General features: G+C 41.3%; 1 protein-coding gene across 1 annotated transcript in view; it reads left to right on the forward strand.

Annotated features, from left to right (window-relative positions):
- Positions 1-21,176, forward strand: part of LOC137658030 (eukaryotic translation initiation factor 2-alpha kinase-like) — a 63,586-nt gene that overhangs the window by 11,544 nt on the left and 30,866 nt on the right. Inside the window, exons 4-5 of the mRNA XM_068392745.1 lie at positions 9,969-10,107; positions 12,662-12,824. Coding sequence (XP_068248846.1) covers positions 9,969-10,107; positions 12,662-12,824 — 302 coding nt within the window. The remainder of the gene's footprint in view (positions 1-9,968; positions 10,108-12,661; positions 12,825-21,176) is intronic.

Below are 21,176 nucleotides of genomic sequence, written 5' to 3' on the forward strand. Positions count from 1 at the left end.
TGGCCGACCCTTCCCTTAGACGGAAGTGTGTTTAGGCTTTTAGCAATTATCTTATCACGTTATAAATTAATTATAGATTTTCCTCTATATATTTTATATCTCAACCGCCTTTATTAGGCCTCTTCGATTAGCTTTCCATTTATAATAAACATCAAAATAAATTTTAATGATTTGTTTATATGCGACCTTTCCTGAGAGTAGGCGGTCCTAACTTGGAAACCGAAGTTAAACAACGTTGAGCCCTTTCAATCGTAAATAGCTTTTAAAGAGCTAATGATTTAAAACTTATTAAATGAATATTTTTTAATAGATATTTTATGAAAGATTTTCTTTGAATAGTCTTCGTACTGTTTCAAAGATGAACTAACGTTTAGTTTATTTATGCTACGCAGTTTGCGCTCTATCGTTACGATAGAGAGAGAGAGTATCACGGTTTCACTTTGCAGAAAGAGTAAATCGATTCTGACGTTTTGTTCATTCTTCTTTCAAAGCTTAAATGTTTTAAATTCTATTGTAAAGGAACTTTTTAATTGAAAAACCTTTCAGTTTTTTCCTTTGGTCAAATAACCTGTTTTTTTGACGAAACGTAAGTGGGCTCTTCTCTTAGGTGCGAAATCAAGAGAGAGAGAGAGAGAGATAGAGACGGAGGGAGAGAGAGGAGAGAAAACGTTCCGTTCTTTATCTCGTCCCAAGCGGGTAACGTTACTCGAGAACCGGGTAACGTTGTTCTCGAGTTACTCTCGTCCCTAGTCTCTATACGGGGAGAAAGGATAAAACGTTTTTAGTTTTTTATTCTCGTCCCAAGGCTATGTACGGTGAGAGATTGAAAACGTAGTTTTGAATGAACTAGTGTTTAGTCTCTTCCCCAGCCACTGAATTTTTTATCTTAAAATATGTTTACTGTTTTTTGCTGGTATTAATGTGCTTGCATTATACGACTGATTTCGCAATTACAACCTTTTGATGAGGGTAGAATTGCGTGCTTCAGGTAGAAATCAGTTTTATTCATACCTGATGTGCATTGTTAAAAGATCAGTGAAATAAGTGCAAAACAGAAAATCGTAGTGATAAAGTGATATTGCGCAAAGTGTTATCAGTGTTGCGACCGAGGGTTCGTCTGTTCGTGCCTGTCGTTCGCCTAGTCCGGGACCTCTTGCAAGCTCCCAAGCCCAGGGGAGAAGTAATGTCGTACGACTTATGGGTTCGAGAGGCCTTGATCAGCGAACAGACGTTCCCTCTATGGTATCGGGTGTATCTTACCAAGATCACCTCTACCATAAGGCGAGAGAGACGATTTTCTCCTCGTCATCCGAAGGCTTTTCGCATAAGAAACCGTGAAACAAGGTTTCGAGGCCCTTTAAGCGAAAGTCAGTCCTTTCAGGACAGGTCCAGCGTCCTGGTTTTAACCATTAGGACAGCTCTGACCCTATGCAGTCATCGGAAGACTGCTCGCCGCCTAACAAAAGCGTAACACAGACTCCGAGAGTCTTTGTAGGCAAGGTTTTGCGGTCACAGACGTTACCCTCGTCTCTTACCGCAACCATTCCCGTTGATCCTAAATGGGTTGTACGGCAAGACATGCAGAATAAGCTTGCCTCCCTTATGGAAGACTATTCAGCCGATAAGTCCGTTGAGCCTAGCCGTTTATCTCATCGAGATCCTGGCTTTCAGCCACCCTAACGTTCCTTTGTGCGTCCTGTTGACGTTGGCGTAGCTAAGTCACGTCAGTCAGGTTGTTTAGAACCACACTCGATGCGGTCTCGTGTGGATTTTCAGCCACATTTGGACGTTAGGCCACTTGCTGATGCTCCTGTTGACGTTCAGGACGTTCGCTAACAATCGGAGTTGACTTGTTTTGACACTGAGCGTCAACCTCCGCATTCTAGAGTTGTTTTGACTGCTCAGTCTAGGCGGTCAAAGCAGTCTCGAGTGGACGCTGTGCGTCCTCACGCACCTGTTGTTGTTGACAGTTCACAGACTGTCAAGCAGTTACATGACGTTGCGTCCTGATCTCTCGCACCTGTTGTTGTTGACAGTTCACAGACTGTCAAGCAGTTACATGACGTTGCGTCCTGGTCCGCTACTATTGCACCAGTGCGTGTGGACTCTGCTTGTAAAGCATTGTCACCACGGTAGGTCTCTCCCTTGCTTGAGACTCAGCTTTTATCGGACAAGGTTTCTTCAGATGAGGAAGTTGCTGTTCCCCCTCCTACTGATATTCCCTTGAGGACTCTGTCAGACGGAGAGGAGCCTAAAGCTGCTTAGCCCTCTATGGACTTTAAATAAATCATGCTGATTTTTAAGGATCTTTGTCCGGATCTTTTTGTAACTGCTGCTCCTCGTTCGCCTAAACGTCAGAGCTTACACTAGGCCTAGCTACTTCGAAGCCGTTGTTTTATAAGCTAGTGCTCTCTCGCTCTCCTAGAGAGCTTTACGTTTGCTAGGCGACTGGTTTATCACCAGGAGGAGTTTGGGGGATACAGCCTTTGCTTTCCATTCTTTTAAACTGACTTATAGAGCGAGAGTCTGATATGACACGAGAGAAGTTCTCGGCTTGGGAGTTCCTGCCTCTGCCCAGATAGACTTCTCAAACCTCATAGACTCTCCCTGGCGCCTGGCCATGAGACGCTCCAAGATTTTACAGGTCAACTTCACAGCTGTTTTCGAGCCTTTGAAGTTTTGCTGTACAATTATGTCATGCATAAACAAGGCTTTCAGGGATGGCTCCAATGATCTGACAGCCACGTTCTCTGCAGGAACAAGTCCCTCAGGGATGGCTCCATGATTTGGCAGCCATGTTCACTGCAGGAGTACGTAAGAGGCAAGTGCGCTCAATGTGTTCATTGTCAAGACAAATTTCACGATGAAGTCTACCAGGCTGTCTTGACAGCATTTATGGAAGGCGACTGGATGGTCTCTCTCGACCTTCAGGAGGCATACTTCCACATTCCTATACACCCGGATTCCCAACCGTTTCTGAGGTTTGTTTACAGGAATGTGGGGTACCAGTTTCGAGCCCTGTGCTTTGGCCTCAGTCCTGCGCCTCTCGTGTTTACAAGGCTCATGAGGAATGTGGCAAAATCCCTCCATCTATCGGGGCTCCGAGCCTCCCTGTACTTGGACGACTGGCTTCTCAGAGCATCGTCCAGCCTTCGCTGTCTGCAGGATCTACATTGGACGTTGAGTCTGGCCAGGGAGTTGGGACTTGTGGTCAACCTAAAAGTCCCAACTGATCCCATCCCAGATTATTCTATTTTTGGGGATGGAGATTCGCAGTCAAGCCCTGCTCGAAGTCCAACTAATGCTGAAAAGAAAACGTTTATTCAGTCAGGAGTTGGAACAGTCTCGTAGGGACTCTCTCATCCCTGGAGCAGTTTGTCTCACTAGGGAGACTACCCCTTCTGTCTCTCCGGTTCCATCTAGCCTCTCACTGGAACTAGGACAAGACATTAGAGACGGTATCATTCCCAGTCTCCGAACCAATAAAGGCATGCCTGAAATGGTGGGACAGCAATATCAGTCTGAGAGAGGGACTATCCCTAGCAGTCAAGAACCCAAACCACGTGTTGTCCTCAGACGCGTCGGGTTTGGGTTGGGGTGCGACCCTGGACGGTCGGGAATGCTCGGGTCTGTGGACCTCAAGTCAGAAGAGCATGCACATCAACGGCAAGGAGCTATTAGCAGTCCACTTGGCCTTGATGATATTAAAAAGCATCTTAGAAACTAAGTGGTAGAGGTCAACTCAGACAACACCACAACTTTGGCGTACATCTCCAAGCAAGGAGGCACACACTCCTTCACGCTGCTCGAGATCGCAAGGGACCTTCTCTTATGGTCAAGAATTCGAGGCATCTCCCTGTTGACGAGATTCATCCAGGGGGACTTGAACGTCTTGGCAGACTGTCTCAGTCGGAGGGGTCAGGTGATACCCACGGAATGGACCCTCCACAAGGACGTGGGCAAGAGTCTTTGGGCTACTTGGGGTCAACCCACCATAGACCTCTTTGCCTCCTCGTTGACCAAAAGGTTACCAATCTTTTGCTCTCCAGTCCTAGATACAGAAGCAATCTACATAGACGCGTTTCTACTGGATTGATCTTTTATGGACTTATATGCATTCCCACCATTCAAGATAGTCAACAAGGTACAGCAGAAGTTCGCCTCTCACGGAGGGACAAGGTTGACGTTGGTTGCTACCCTCTGGCCCGCGAGAGAGTGGTTCACCGAGGTACTTCAATGGCTGGTAGACTTTCCAAGAAGTCTTCCTCTTCCTCTAAGGGTAGATCTGTTACGTCAGCCCCACGTAAAGAATGTCCATCAAAGCCTCCCCGCTCTTCGTCTGACTTCCTTCAGACTATCGAAAGACTCTCAAGAGCTAGAGGCTTTTCGAAGGAGGCAGTCAGTGCGATTGCAAGAGCTAGGAGAGCTTCTACCATTAGAGTATACCAGTCGAAGTGGGAAGTCTTTCGAGACTGGTGCAAGTCAGCATCTGTGTTCTCGTCCAGTACCTCTGTAGCCCAAATCGCAGATTTTCTTTTACATCTGAGAAAGGTTTGCTCCCTTTCAGCTCCCACGATTAAGGGCTACAGGAGCATGTTGGCTTCGGTCTTTCGACATAGAGGCTTAGATCTTTCCAACAATAAAGATCTCCAAGATCTCCTTAAGTCTTTCGAGACCTCTAAGGAACGTCGTTTGGCAACTCCTGGATGGAACTTAGACGTGGTCCTAAGGTTCCTCATGTCAGACAGGTTTGAGCCATTACATTCAGCCTCCCTGAAGGATATCACCCTCAAGACACTTTTCCTAGTGTGCTTGGCTTCGGCTAAAAGGGTCAGTGAACTTCATGCCTTCAGTAAGAACATCGGCTTTTCTACAGAAAAAAGCCACTTGTTCACTTCAACTTGGTTTCCTGGCCAAAAATGAACTGCCTTCTCGTCCTTGGCCTAAATCTTTTGATATTCCTTGCTTATCAGAGATCGTAGGCAACGAACTGGAAAGAGTATGATGTCCTGTTAGAGCTCTTAAGTTCGATTTAGCTCGTACTAAGTCATTACGAGGGAAATCTGAGGCATTATGGTGCTCAGTTAAGAAACCTTCATTGCCTATGGCAAAGAATTCTTTGTCATATTTTATCAGATTTTTTTAATACGAGAACCTCATTCTCACTTGAATGAGAAAGACCGATGTTTGCTTAAGGTTAAGACGCACGAAGTTAGAGATATAGCAACCTCCGTGGCCTTCAAGCAAAATAAATCTCTGCAAAGTATTATGGACGCGACTTTTTGGAGAAACAAGTCAGTGTTCGCGTCATTTTACTTAAAAGATGTCCAGACTCTTTACGAGGACTGCTACACACTGGGTCCATTCGTTGCAGCGAGTGCAGTAGTGGGTGAGGGTTCTACCACTACACTTCCCTAATTCCAATATCCTTTTAATCTGTCTCTTGAAATGTTTTTAATATTGTTTTTTGGGTTGTTCGGAAGGCTAAGAAGCCTTTCGCATCCTGGTTGATTTGGCGGGTGGTCCAAGTCATTTCTTGAGAGCGCCCAGATTAGGGGTTTGATGAGGTCCTGTTGTATGGGTTGCAGCCCTTGATACTTCAGCTCCTGGGAGTCTGTCAGCATCCTAAGAGGATCGCTGGGCTCCGTGAGGAAGACAGACTTACAAGGCAGAGTAATTGTCTAAGTCAACTTCCTTACCAGGTACCTATTTATTTTGGTTTTGTTATATTGATAACTGTCAAAATGAAAAAACTCTTAGCTTATACGCTGTAAACATAATTAACTCTGGTCTCTACCCACCTCCTTGGGTGTGAATCAGCTATTATATATTCACCGGCTAAGTTAAATATTTAAAAATGATATTTTAATTATAAAATAAATTTTTGAATATACTTACCCGGTGAATATATAAATTAAATGACCCTCCCTTCCTCCCCAATAGAGACACAGCGGGACGAGAAGAATTGAAGGTTTTGTTTACATACAAGAATGGTATCTGGCCGACAGTTGGCGCTGGTGGGCACACCCGCAACCTTCATAGCGATCACTCGCGAGTTTTTTTAGTGTGTTTTCTGTCGAGCCGCAGAGTTGCAGCTATTATATATTCACCGGGTAAGTATATTCAAAAATTTATTTTATAATTAAAATATCATTTTAGTCCTGGGTTACGATGTGTTTCATGCCTTGTTACCCATCGGCAAGGAACTTAGATTATCTTAATGTTATTCTTTTAATAATTTGGCATCCTTGGTATTAAAAGATACCAGTATATAAGATTAGTTTGAAGGTTTTAGCTAAAAGTAATGGTTAATTTATTTATTAGTTACAGTACAGTACTTTAAATTGCCAGTTATCTAAATGAGGTTAGATTCGGATAATTGGTTTTAAATATTTGTTATCCCTTGATATTGTGAAGTAAGGCCATGAGGCAATTATGGTAGGGCAGACCGTATTGGTGTTTTCAGACACTTCATCACTGGACCACATCTGAAACCAAAGGAGTACAAGGAATACCTCCCATTTCTAGATAGGTGAGGTGTTCTTAATATGGTCATATTTGAATTTGCAGGCATTCTGGATTTAATTTCAGTTTTGGATTATTTGACTTTTGTTTATATAATTCTGTTTCAGAAGTGGTTTTTGAGGTTGTATTAGCTTATGTTGGTTTTATGATAAAGCAGAGAACAAGTATTTGCCTCGATGTACATTCTGAGGTGCAATTATTCCCCTATTTCGGGTGAACTTTGTTGAACTCGTAGGAACGTACTGTATCTCAATGTTTATAAAGGAAGTCAATTGGAAAATGCACTGCGATGGACGAATTATCACTTAACAAACGTTTCTTCAAGAACGGAACTCATTCATGTAGCGGGTCATTGGTGTACTGTATTTTCCAAACTACTCCTCCTCCTGCTCTCATGGATGTCTCAATACTGCCATCTCCTTAGTAGTTCTGTATTATTCATTTTACTTCAATTCTTCCTTAGCCTTCCTCTCTCTATCTGCCAGTACTATAGATGTGTATGTCCACCCTCCCCCTCAGAATATTGAAGTCTTCAAGGATAGATAACTTTTCATCTCCAGAACTACGGTACTCGGTTTTCCTTGTTTGCTGATTGCCATCGTTTTCAGTCGTATGGGTGCAAATAACATTGGTCCTAAAAGGATAGCCATGCCCGTGATGTCACTCTTCAGTTATTGTAAGAGTAGTACATCTTGATTAAAGTAAATCAGTTTTTGGATTCTAGGGACTGATCCTCGGGTCCTACTAAAGGTTTGTCGAGTCTTACAGACAACTTGATTCTTGTGATTTGAGCTTCTTATTCAGTGCCCCCCTATGGTCCAGTGATTCTTAGCCATCTTGAAAGAGAAGACGCTGTCCTTTGTTAAAAATTTGTTGAGCACTTGAGTCTTTAAGTAGGAGACTGGCTTTTACTCTTCACAAGGACTCGTTTGCTTATTGTTCTTTAGGTATTTTGAAACCTCTTGGCACTTTTGGTACACCATATACCCCTTTAAAGAGGGCACGGTTTGACTCGTCTCGAGGTTGAATTTGTCTGGGGAAGACTGATGAGTTACCAGATCTTTGTCCCCACTAGAATTGCACCTTCACAGAATTAATTTATTGAGTTTATTTCCTTTTTAACCTTGAACAACCTTTTCAATCACAAGCAAACATTTTAACTCTAAGAAAGCCTCCCTTTATTGAAATTTTGCAAGATGATTTTGTCGTTTATCATCCTTAAAGATTTATTTCTAAGGGTGGATGGAATTAGCACCAGTATAGGTATTCCTCACAAGGTTTTCTTGCCAGAATGCATACTGTACTTCGTAGATTTTATAAAACATATATGGACTACCATCAGTTTGGTGCCACAGATGGCATTGTCAAAAATTCTCTTGCCGCCTCTTCTCCTGGTTATGTTTTTCTGTTGACTTCTGAAATGTATGGCTTATGAAAGGTTCTGCGAGAAAACTGTGTAATTTAAATTGGAAGGAGTGTATCCTCAGTGGCAGCAGCACTGCCTTAGTAGACAGGATGTGATCTTAAAAATACATTGTTAGTACTGGTCCTTTCTTTGGCCTGGCCTGCACCCAGCACTTGCCCTGTGGTACTTCATTGACATCATGCAAAAAAGCAGGCTGTGGTCTATTGGACTTCTCTATCCTTCTCTAGTTGGCTAACTTCTTGGAATATTTCTTTTGTGTGCATTCTTTATCTGAGGAATTAAGTGAGAAACTGACCAGAATAGCAACTATGGATGCTGTCTTTATTATGGGCATCTGTGTTGTAACCTCATCATCTGCACCAAGGTGTGCTAATGATATTCAGGTACAGTATTTGAGTTTCTAGTAGAAAATAAGTTACTTAGTGTTGTGTATAAGATCATGACTTATATGGTCATGTGTAACAACTAAACAGATGTACTGTATTGTACATCATGTAGATACTGTATTGTAAAAAGGTAAAAAGAATCCATTTGCAGGAAAGTGGTGAAGATATATAATTGCATTTAGGACTTGTGGGCAATTATAAGTGGGGCTTTTTTTAAGGATATTTCAGTGTTCAGGTCATCAACTTACAAAATAGGTTCCAAGAAGCTCTTTGTAAGTCGAATTTTGTTAAATTTTGGCCTAGGGTAGTCCTAACCTGAATCCTATGTCCATGATTTTCAGCAACAAAAGTCAACAAATAGTCAGGTTTCATATGAAATAGATGTCGGGTTATTACAGATGTTGTTTTGCTTACTGTATAGAATGATGTAATATTTTTTTATTAGAGTATTTCTTTTTCTTATCTTTGTTAATTTTAATCGGATTTGCATTTGTATCTCCGGATGTTTGTGAGTTGGGGACCTTCTGTAAATGGGTTTAGGACTTGCATGCTATTGTAAGGCTTTTTTGTTTAAAGATGTTTCAGTGTATTGTAGTCATGAATGCTACCATCCATCCAAATAAAAATGATTGTTTTTGGAAAGAAGGTTTGTTCAGCTATCTGCAAACAGTATCCTATTCATAATCGAGTGTAGTGAAGACGCTCATTTGCCAAATAGAGTTCTGGCTTTTGTCCCATATGTAATAGTTATTACTAATAGTTTCATATTCTGTAATTTTTCTTTATACGGAAGGTCATAATTATAACTTTTTATCACAGATCTAATACAAATCGCATGATGATCAAGGTTTGTCATTTTCACCTGACCTCTTTGGCAACTCATAATATTGACTCCATTTAAGTTTTTGTTTTTACTACTTGGTTTATACTTCACTCTTCTCAAACATACACAATTGTTCTGTATTTCAAGTGCAGTGAAAAGTGGCTCCATTTCCTCTCTCTATTAAAAATTTTACCCCCAACGCTATTTGGAACTTTCCAACCCTTAACCCCTAGGCGTTTTTTTTTTCAAGCACATTTTGCAATATATTTTTTTTTAAATTTCTCTAACAGCCTTAATTTTCATCATAAAGAGGTCAGGCTGGTCTCATTATTTTGGAAAATGCCTGAAGTTTCTCATAAAGTTATCATAAATATGCAAAAAAATGTAAAAAACAGTTTTTTGCAAGGACATACTGGTACGTCCATGGGGGTAAAGGGATGAGGTTTGTGAAACGTACCAGTACATCCATTGGGGGTAAAAGGGTTACTGATTATGTTATAAAGAGTATTTTAAATGTTCTTGTCTCAAACTTGATTTTTGTGTATACTACCGATTACCATATGACTTTCACAAAAAGTATGAACTGTGGCTTAATTGTTCAGGGATCACCCTAAAATTGGTCCTTGATTCATAAATATTCAGATAACCTCACATTTCTTTGTAATTACATGGCACTAACAGTTTAAAGATTTTGTAAAGGTAAGTAATTTGTAAAAAAAAAAATCTTATGTATATGTGTACATTTTTTATTATCAAGATTGATATTCTCTTGCTAACATTTCCATCACCTGGATTCTTCAATTTACAGATAATGGATATTACTTATTTGCGGATGAAAACAGCGGGCAACTGAATTTCAGTGGACCTTGGGAAGTTCCAGTTTTGGACGAGGAAACTCTCATGGATGAAGTTACTTCTTATGTTTTTCGGATTTGTTTCCAGATTGGGTAAATAGCTAAATCTTTATCAAAGTATTTTGATTGATTTTTTTTGTGGGCAAATATTTTTTTGCTTAGATCTCATAAGAGCAACTAGTTTATTCTAGGAAAAAGATTTTGTTAATTTGAAATTTTAGGATTTTTACAAAAGAAGTTTAATTTGTTTCTACGTGTATACAGACAGTACACCAAACCTTTCATCCTCTAGAATAGGGAATATCCTTATTGGAGCTATAGCAATTGTTTAAATCATTGTCGAGGTAGTTAATGACAAGTGATGAGTGCGACTAAGTAGCACCGCCCCCTCTTCTGTCAAAGACTTTTCCCTTTTGTCTTTGGCTGCAACGACACTGTTGCCTCCTATCGCGGGAAGTTTAATCTCTTTCTCATGCTTTTTAGTTTGAATGGTTGATATTTGCTTCGTGTTAATGCAAGTGAAATATGGACTCTGCATCGGTTTGTGGCTAATCAGTAATGGATCTAAACTCACTCCGCACCTTAGGGACATGATTTTTGTCAATTTTCCATATATGTGGTATGTATATCTTGGACTCTCATTAAAGGTGAGCATATTCTTTGAAGAACAGGTGTGTTAAGTCTTCCCTGGCATAAATCTTGGCAATTCCTATGACAATGCTAGAGAGGTTGTTTGATGCTTTGTTCTCCTCATAGAGTTTGCAGAAGCTTCTGGGTATTCGCCCCTCGCTTGGTCCCGGAGAGTATGCTATCAGTGCGTTTTTTCAGTGTTGGTGTGGCGTGAGGTGTTAATCGTACTTCCAACATGAGCTGTAAGCTCTTCCTTGCAGATTGCCAATGACCAAGTGCATTATGGAAGGCCATGGGTTTGTGGCTTGGGTGCTACAATCTCATGTTCATGGCACAGGGCCACATCTCGCGCTCCTCCATGATTAACAAAGGGGATGGTATTTAGTACCTCATGTTTCTCTAGCTTAATTAGTGCCAGAGATCTTTCTTTCCCCAGTAGCAATCAATCTAGGGTTTCATCTGACTGTGATTCCATTGCTGGTTCTGTTTTTGGGACAGAACGCTCTTATTTGTGCAGAGGAAGTGGATCTTGTGTTATGATGTAGGGCCTTCTCTTAATTATGGAGTCAGGTCCAGTATCTTGTTTTTTCAAGGTTGGTACTGTATCTTATTTTTTTTACACTATACCAATGCAATCAGATGTAGGGTAAACAGAGAATTTCCAATGTGAACTGCTCAGTGCCAATGACTAGTTTTGTAGGCTTACACCAGGTGGGAGATATAAATTGGGCCAAGCGCATACAAAGGTTAGCCTAGATCATGCCCCAGGCCTTCAAATTTTTCCCTGGAAGGAATATAAAAATAACATGAATGATAGGTTTCTTGATAAAAGGTGCACCTTTGCTGTGAATAATGACTATTAATGTTAATTTCTCATTGAGAATGAATGCATTATTGTGTTTCTTCTAGTGATAGGAATAGTTAACCCTTTCCATTTAACCTTGCTTATCGAGAGAAATGGCCATTGTTTAAGGGAATCAAAGAGGTTTGGGGGCAAAGCCCCCACTAGGCATAATGTAAATTGAGCCTACTCTGTATATCATTAAGAGTAGAATGACACTGTCTTGTTGTTGAAAGTCAAATTTGTACTTCTTGCTAATTCCCTTATTTTAATTCTCAAGAGGTGACATTTGCAAATCTACACTCCCGTGTTGTCACAGCTTAGTAGGAAGATACAATTTATAATTCAATTAGGTTAGAAGGGATTATTTCAGGTAGGGTAGGTATACTGTGTATGTGGAATATTCAAAATAAGCCAGGTATCCTCTTAGATAAGGAAATTTCAGATATCTGCTGCTAGCTCTGTTAGAAACTCAATATTGAACTGTTGTGAATACAGTAAAATAAGTTTAAGTATTAGAGCATAAATGATTGTCAAATGCAGACATCATGTCTTTATGGCAGTGTGGATAATTTTATACTGTAGCTTTGTATATATGAAACAAATTCTCTAAAAAGAATGTGGGTTGATGAAAGTTCAAAATGCATAGACAACAGTAATTTTATCTGCTAATATAATAGCATCATCATTAGCATCATCTCCTCCTCCTATGCCTATTGCTACAAAGGGCCTTGGTTAGATTTTGCCATTCATCTCTATCTTGAGCTTTTAATTCAGTACTTCTCCATTCATCATTTACTTTACGATTCATAGTCCTCAGCCATGTAGACCTGGGTCTTCCAACTCTTCTAGTGCCTTGTGGAGTTTACAATGCTTCAAGAAGGCTAAAGTCATTGCCAGATCTTTGCGCACTTGAAAGTTTGGTGAATTAATCTCTCTTGGGGAGTGCAAAGAGCATGCCCAAACTATCTCCATCTACCCCTCACCATGATCTCATCCATATATGGCAATCGAGTAATCTCTTATAGTTTCATTTCTAATCCTGTCCTGCCATTTAACTCCCAATATTCTTCTGAGAGCTTTATTATCAAATCTACAAAAGCTGTTGGATATTATTTCATTGTCAATATAATAGAAAAGTAGAATCAAATGTATTTTTTATTTTCATTTCAACAGACCTGACAATTGGTTAAAGTTGGCCTGTGCAATAGTATTTTATGCTGCCATACATTACCTAGCAATACGTTGGGTTGTGGGACACATGAAGCGACGGATCGCCAACCAAGCTATTAGATTTATCACCATGATGTTACATCATATTATCCTTAATAATCCTCATGTAAGTAATCTTGAACAAATAAGTTTTTAAAGAAATGAAAGTTAAACTTTATATGTACATCAAAATTATAGCTTGCATGTATTTATTGTTTAAAACAGTACTGTATATAGAATGTGCTTGATTTCTGACTAGGCTGTGTTCTTGTTAATGGGGTTCCTGTCTAAACTGGTATATTTATGGAATTTTTTGTACACTGATGAATCTGTTTGCCGATTTCTCTGTAATGTGTATAAAGGATAGCAATTCTTTTTCTATTAAGCTTTATTTTTTCAATATTTAACTTAGCCGGTGATTATAATAGCCGCAACTCTGTTGCTCGACAGAAAAACTCTACGGAAAAATTCGCCAGCGATCGCTACACAGGTAGGGGGTGCACTCAACAGCGCCATCTGTCGTTCAGATACCCAGTACTCATTGTAAACAAAGAACTCAATTTTCTCTCTGTCGAGCTATCGAAAAGACGCTCTTATTCGCCGTTGCTAAACTGGAGTTTTTTCACAACTAATTGGTGAAGTACTTTATTCTAGTTTTGAGCTTTCGCTATGCAGGTGTTTTATCTTCATCTTAAATCTTGAACTCGTTTTGGATAGATTTAATTATGGTGACAAAGAGAGTATGGACTTTCTTTCACTTTTAAATGGCCGACCCTTCCCTTAGACGGAAGTGTGTTTAGGCTTTTAGTAATTCTTATCACGTTATAGATTTTCCTCTATATATTTTATATCTCTCCGCCTTTATTAGGCCTCTTCGATTAACTTTCCATTTATTATAAACATATAAAAATAAATTTTAATGTTTTGTTTATATAGACCTTTCCTGAGAGTAGGCGGTCCTAACTTGGAAACCGAAGTTAATCAACGTTGAGCCCTTTAGATCGTAATTAGCTTTTAAAGAGCTAAGGATTTAAAACTTTTTAAAGGTAATATTTTATGAAAGAATTTCTTTGATAGTCTTCCTACTGTTTTCAAAGATGAACTAACGTTTAGTTTTTTTATGCTACGCAGTTGTTGACGTTCAGGACGTTCAACATGCGTTCTATCGTTACGATAGAGAGAGAGTGTATCACGGTTTCACTTTGCAGTAAGAGTAAATCGATTCTGACGTTTTGTTCATTCTTTCTTAGCTTAAATGTTTTAAATTCTAATGTAAAGGAACTTTTTATTGAAAAACCTTTCAGTTTTTTCCTTTAGTCAAATAACATGTTTTTTTTTGACGAAATATAATTGGGCTCTTCTCTTAGGTGCGAAATCAAGAGAGAAAGAGAGAGAGAGATAGAGACGGAGGGAGAGAGAGGAGAGAAAACGTTCCGTTCAAGCGGGTAACGTTGTTCTCGTGTTACTCGCGTCCCTAGTCGCTGTACGGGGAGGAAGGATAAAACGTTTTTAGGTTTTTATCCTCGTCCCCAGGCTATGTGCGGTGAGAGATTGAAAACGTAGTTATATGAACTAATGTTTAGTCTCTTTCCCAACCACTGATTTTTTTATCTTAAAATATGTTTTCTGTTTTTTGCTGGTATTAATGAGCTTGCATTATACGACTGATTTCGCAATTACTACCTTTTAATGAAGGGTAGAATTGTGTGTTTCAGGTAGAAATAAGTGCAAAACAGAAAATCGAAGTGATAAAGTGATATGCGCAAAGTGTTACAGTGTTGCGTCCGAGGCGCAAAGTGTTACAGTGTTGCGTCCGAGGGTTCGTCTGTTCGTGCCTGTCGTTCACCTAGTCCGGGACCTCTTACATGCTCCCAAGCCCAGGGGAGAAGTAATGTCAAACGACTTATGGGTTCGAGAGGCCTTGACCAACGAACAGATGTTTTTCCCTCTATGGTATCGGGTGTATCTTACCAAGATCTCCCCTACCATAAGACGAGAGAGACGTTGTTTCTCCTCGTCATCCGTAGGCTTTTCGCATAAGAAACCTGTCACAAGGTTTCGAAGCCCTTAAGCGAAAGTCAGTCCTTTCAGGACAGGTCCAGCGTCCTGGTTACAACCATTAGGACAGCTCTGACCCTATGCAGTCATCGGATAACTGCTCGCCGCCTAACAAAAGCGTAACACAGACTCCGATAGTCTTTTTTTGTAGGCAAAGTGTTGCGGTCACAGACGTTACCCTCGTCTCTTACCACAACCATTTCCGTTGATCCTTAATGGGTTGTATGGCAAGACATGCAGCATATGCTTGCCTCCTTATGGAAGACTATTCTACCGATTAGTCCGTTGAGTCTAGCCGTTTATCTCATCGATATCCTGGCTTTCAGCCAACCTAACGTTCCTTTGTGCTTACTGTTGACGTTGGCGTAGCTTAGTCACGTCAGTCAGGTTGTTTAGAACCACACTCGATGCGGTCTCGTGTGGTTTTTCAGCCGCATTTGGACGTTAGGCCACTTGCTGATGCTCCTGTGGACGTTCAAGACGTTCACTAACAATTGGAGTTGACTTGTTTTGACGCTGTGCGTCAACCTCTGCATTCTAGAGTTGTTTTGACTGCTCAGTCTAGGCAGTCAAAGCAGTCTCGAGTGGACGCTGTGCGTCCTCACGCACCTGTTGTGGTTGACAGTTCAGTTGTTGACAGTTCACAGACTGTCAAGCAGTTACATGACGTTGCGTTCTGGTCCGCTACTAATGCACCAGTGAGAGACTCAGCTTTTATCGGACAAGGTTCCTGTAGATGAGGAAGTTGCTGTTCTCCCTCCTACTGATATTCCCTTGAGGACTCTGTCAGATGGAGAGGAGCCTAAAGCTGCTTAGCCTCCTATGGACTTTAATTAAATCATGATGATTTTTTTAAGGATCTTCGTCCGGATCTTTTTGTAACTGCTGCTCCTCGTTCGCCTAAACGTCAGAGCTTACACTAGGCCTAGCTACTTCGAAGCCGTTGTTTTTAAGCTAGTGCTCTCTCGCTCTCCTAGAGAGCGTTACGTTGGCTAGGCGACTGGTTTTTCACCAGGAGGAGTTTGGGGGATACAGCCTTTGCTTTCCCTTCTTTTAAACTGGTTTATAGAGCGAGAGTCTGATATGACACGAGAGAAGTTCTCGGCTTGGGAGTTCATGCCTCTGCCCAGATAGACTTCTCAATTCTGGTAGACTCTCCCTGGCGCCTAGCCAGGAGACGCTCCAAGTTGTTTACAGGTCAACTTCACAGCTGTTGTCGAGCCTTTGAAGTTTTGCTGTACTATTATGTCACGCATAACAAGGCTTTCAGGGATGGTAAACGGTTCCGCCTCAGTCGCTAACCCCGTCTGTTGCCACACCTGCTCCTGTAGACCCTAAATGGGCTTTGCTGCAAGACATGCAGTCCAAGCGTGCGTCCTTGATAGAGGACTTAAATGCGGAGAAGGTTGCTACCGAACCTTCTGGCCAACAACCTTCCAACCGGTCGGTTGTGCGCCCTGTTGACGCTGAGGTAACCTACTCACGTCTGCCAGTTGAGGTGGTTCCTCCACCGATGCGACCCAGTGTGGGTTGCCAGCCGCACGTTGACGTTACGCGACGCTCGGAGGTGGTTGTTGACGTTCAGGACGTTCAACAACCAGCAGAGGTGACTTGTTTTGACGCAGTGCGTCAACCTCAGCAACCCGGTAGGGTGTTGACTGCACAACCCAGACGGTCTAGACAGTCTCGGGTTGACGCTGTGCTTCCTCGCGCACCCATGGTTGTTGACAGTTCACAGACTGTGCAGCAGTTCCATGATGTTGCGTCCGGCTCCGTCACGCATCCACCAGTGCGACCGGATTCAGCGAGCCAGACGTTGCCCACTCCGTTGCCGTTTCCTCATCAGTTTCGGATGAGGAACCCTCTGATGAGGACGTTGCTGAACAACAAGACGATCAGCCCCCAGCCCTGCTATCCATCCAGAAGATGCTGAAGAAGGAACGCTGCTCAGTCAGGCTGTGGATGAGTCTGGTAGGGACGCTGTCATCCGTGGAACAATTTGTGTCACTAGGAAGACTACACCTCCGTCCTCTTCAATACCATCTAGCTTTTCACTGGAAAAAGGTCAAGACGCTAGAAGCGGTCTCGATCCCGGTTTCTGAAAAGATAAAGTCTTGTCTGACTTGGTGAAAGGACAATATCAACCTAAGAGAGGGTCTTCCCCTGGTTGTTCAGACTCCCAACCACGTTCTCTTCTCGGACGCATCGGCCGTAGGCTGGGGTGCGACATTAGACGGTAGGGAATGCTCGGGAATATGGAACTCGAGTCAAAGGACAATGCATTTCAACTGCAAGGAGCTACTGGCAGTACGTCTGGCCTGGAAAAGCTTCAGGTCTCTCCTTCAAGGCAAAGTGGTGGAGGTGAACTCGGACAACACCACGGCTTTGGCGTACATCTCCAAGCAAGGAGGGACCTACTCTCTGACGTTGTACGAGATCGCAAGGGACCTCCTCACCTGGTCAAAAGGTCTAAACATATCACTAGTAACGAGGTTCATCCAAGGCAACTTGAATGTCATGGCAGATTGTCTCAGTCGGAAGGGACAAATAATTCCAACAGAATGGACCCTCCACAAGGATGTATGCAAGAGACTTTGGGCCACCTGGGGCCAGCCAACCATAGATCTCTTCGCAACCTCGATGACCAAGAGGCTCCCAATATTTTGCTCACCAATCCCGGACCCAGCAACAGTTCATATAGATGCCTTTCTCCTAGATTGGTCACATCTAGATCTATATGCATTCCCTCCGTTCAAGATTGTCAACAAGGTACTGCAGAAGTTCGCCTCTCACGAAGGGACAAGGTTGACACTAGTTGCTCCCCCTGGCCCGCGAGAGAATGGTTCACCGAGGTACTTCTATGGCTAGTAGACGTTCCCAGAACACTTCCCCTAAGGGTGGACCTTCTACGTCAGCCACACGTAAAGAAGGTACACCAAGGCCTCCACGCTCTTCGTCTGACTGCCTTCAGACTATCGAAAGACTCTCGAGAGCTAGAGGCTTTTCGAAGGAGGCAGCCAGAGCGATTGCTAGAGCAAGGAGAACATCCACCCTTAGAGTCTACCAATCGAAGTGGGAAATCTTCCGAAACTGGTGCAAGTCAGTATCCGTATCCTCGACCAGTACCTCTGTAACTCAAATAGCTGACTTCCTCTTATATCTGAGGAAAGAACGATCTCTTTCAGCTCCCACTATCAAGGGTTACAGAAGCATGTTGGCATCAGTCTTCCGTCACAGAGGCTTAGATCTTTCCAACAATAAAGATCTACAGGACCTCCTTAAGTCTTTTGAGACCACGAAGGAGCGTCGTTTGGTTACACCTGGTTGGAATTTAGACGTGGTACTAAGATTCCTTATGTCAGACAGGTTCGAGCCGCTACAATCAGCCTCCCTGAAAGATCTCACCTTAAAGACTTTTCCTGGTATGCTTAGCCACAGCTAAAAGAGTCAGTGAGATTCATGCCTTCAGCAAGAACATCGGATTCTCATCTGAAACGGCTACATGTTCTCTACAACTTGGTTTTCTAGCCAAAAACGAGCTGCCTTCTCGACCTTGGCCAAAATCGTTCGATATTCCAAGCTTATCGTATGGTTGGAAATGAACTAGAAAGAGTCTTATGCCCTGTAAGAGCTCTTAAGTTCTATTTAAAACGAACTAAACCTTTACGAGGCCCGTCTGAAGCTTTATGGTGTTCAGTTAAGAAACCATCTTTGCCTATGTCAAAGAATGCTTTATCCTATTTTATCAGACTGTTAATACGAGAAGCTCATTCCCATCTGAATGAGGAAGACCAAGCTTTGCTGAAGGTAAGGACACACGAAGTTAGAGCTGTCGCAACTTCCGTGGCCTTTAAACAAAATAGATCTCTGCGAAGTATAATCGACGCAACCTATTGGAGAAGCAAGTCAGTGTTCGCGTCTTTTTATCTTAAGGATGTCCAGTCTCTTTACGAGAACTGCTACACTCTGGGACCATTCGTAGCAGCGAGTGCAGTAGTGGGTGAGGGCTCAACCACTACAATTCCCTAATTCCATAACCTTTTTAATCTTTCTCTTGAAATGTTTTTATTGTTGTTTTTGGGTTGTCCGGAAGGCTAAGAAGCCTTTCGCATCCTAGTTGATTTGGCGGGTGGTCAAAGTCATTTCTTGAGAAGCGCCTAGATTAGAGGTTTTGATGAGGTCCTGTTGTATGGGTTGCAACCCTTGATACTTCAGATCCTAGGGGTCGCTCAGCATCCTAAGAGGATCGCGAGGCTCCGTAAGGAAGACGTACTTAAAAAGGCAGAGTAATTGTTCAAGTCGACTTCCTTACCAGGTACCTATTTATTTTGTTTTAGTTATTTTGATAACTTCTAAAATGAAATAAAAATTCTTAGCTCATATGATGTAAACATATTTTGCTGGTCTCTACCCACCCCCCTGGGTGTGAATCAGCTATTATAATCACCGGCTAAGTTAAATATTGAAAAATGTTATTTTGATGATAAAATAAATTTTTGAATATACTTACCCGGTGATTATAAATTAAAGGATCCTCCCTTCCTCCCCAATAGAGACGCAGTTGACCGAGGAGAAAATTGAGTTCTTTGTTTACAATGAGTACTGGGTATCTGAACGACAGATGGCGCTGTTGAGTGCACCCCCTACCTGTGTAGCGATCGCTGGCGAATTTTTCCGTAGAGTTTTTCTGTCGAGCAACAGAGTTGCAGCCATTATAATCACCGGGTAAGTATATTCAAAAATTTATTTTATTATCAAAATAACATTTTTTATTATATCTATTGGAAATTTGAATCATGATTATGGATAACTATTTATTAGGTTGTAAATTGAGGCAATATATAGCATTAAATTCATATTTTTATCATCTTTTCATCTTTTTTTTTTGTTCCATTTATATTTAATTTTTGCATATTCACTGCTGACTGAGAGGACTTCTTGGTATTTTAGTAACCTATTAAAAATTTTTTGAAGCTTATGACCGCAGTACAAAGAGCCCATGATTTTCGAGGATTTTACTTTATCAGTGTCGATAATTTACATACTGTAGATCTGCAGTCTTTTAATTTCATATTTTTGCAGACTCACAGTGCACTCTGTTTAGATCAGTGTGCTCTGCAATGTTCATGTTCTCCTGCTGCTTCTCTTTCCTTTTTAACTCTCCTTCTGTGTTGTACAACAGTCCCCAACTTACGAACACAATAGGGACCGAGAGTCTGTTCGTAAGCTGGATTGTTCGTAAGTCGTTAGTGTTAAATTTTGGTCTAGAGTAAGCGTAACCCTAACTCAGATGTCTATGATTTTCAGGCGTAGAAGTCAACAAATAGCCCCATTTCATATAAAATAGGTTATTACAAATATTTTACTTTATCATATTACAGTAGTCTATATAATACTGTAAAGTTCAGTACAGTAGGTTGTTGTTAGTCGTGGCGATCAATTTCTCACGAAACAAAAACCGGCATTCGATTACAACAGCTGATTCTCTCTCTCTCTCTCTCTCTCTCTCTCTCTCTCTCTCTCTCTCTCTCTCTCTCTCTCTCTCTCTCTCTCTCTCTCTCTCGTTATACAATACTTACATATAGATGAAGAAACTAAAATTAGTTTTCTTAGTGTCAATTAAATACGAAACAAAAAAATTATGCCGAGTCTACATCCATTTCAATCGTAGCTAAAAATACGGCATCCAATTTCATCAGCAAACCACTATTTTTTGGGAAACATCATTTTATTCTAGAAAATTGCTACTCTTTAAATAGTTAATTGCACATTAAGAAAGCGTGTACTTTTGTTTTTAAATTTCGGGTGTGTTTTAAAAATCGAGTATTGTTGACTTCTTTTTGTTTTACTTTATGCCGAGTCTACATCCATTTCAATCGTAGCTAAAAATACGGCATCCGATTTCATCAGCAAACCACTATTTTTTGGGAAACATTTTATTCTAGAAAATTGCTACTCTTTAAATAGTTAATTGTGCATTAAGAAAGCGTGTACTGTACTTTTGTTTTTAAATTTCGGGTATGTTTTAAAAATCGAGTATTGTTGATTTCTTTTTTACTTTTGGCTGTGATCAGATCAGCTGACGTCTAGCTGCAGCTCTTGAGAGCATACAAATACACTAACAAAGTATCGTTTATACCATTTCTTAACTTATTCAAACCGTCTATACAGTTGATATTACATAAGCACCAATGTGTTATAACCCATCAAATTTTTTTGCTTATTACCTTTAAAACAACACACACTCTCCCTCTCTCTCTCTCTCTCTCTCTCTCTCTCTCTCTCTCTCTCTCTCTCTCTCTCTCTCTCTCTCTCTCTCTCTCTCTCTCTCTCTCTCTCTCTCTCTCTCTCTCTCTCCCTGTGGACTACTTTTCACTACCTCCCATTCCTTACCTCTCTCTATCTCTCTAACAAATGATAT

This window comes from Palaemon carinicauda, chromosome 18 (genome assembly GCF_036898095.1).
Source record: "Palaemon carinicauda isolate YSFRI2023 chromosome 18, ASM3689809v2, whole genome shotgun sequence".
Classification (NCBI taxonomy): Eukaryota; Metazoa; Arthropoda; class Malacostraca; order Decapoda; family Palaemonidae; genus Palaemon; species Palaemon carinicauda.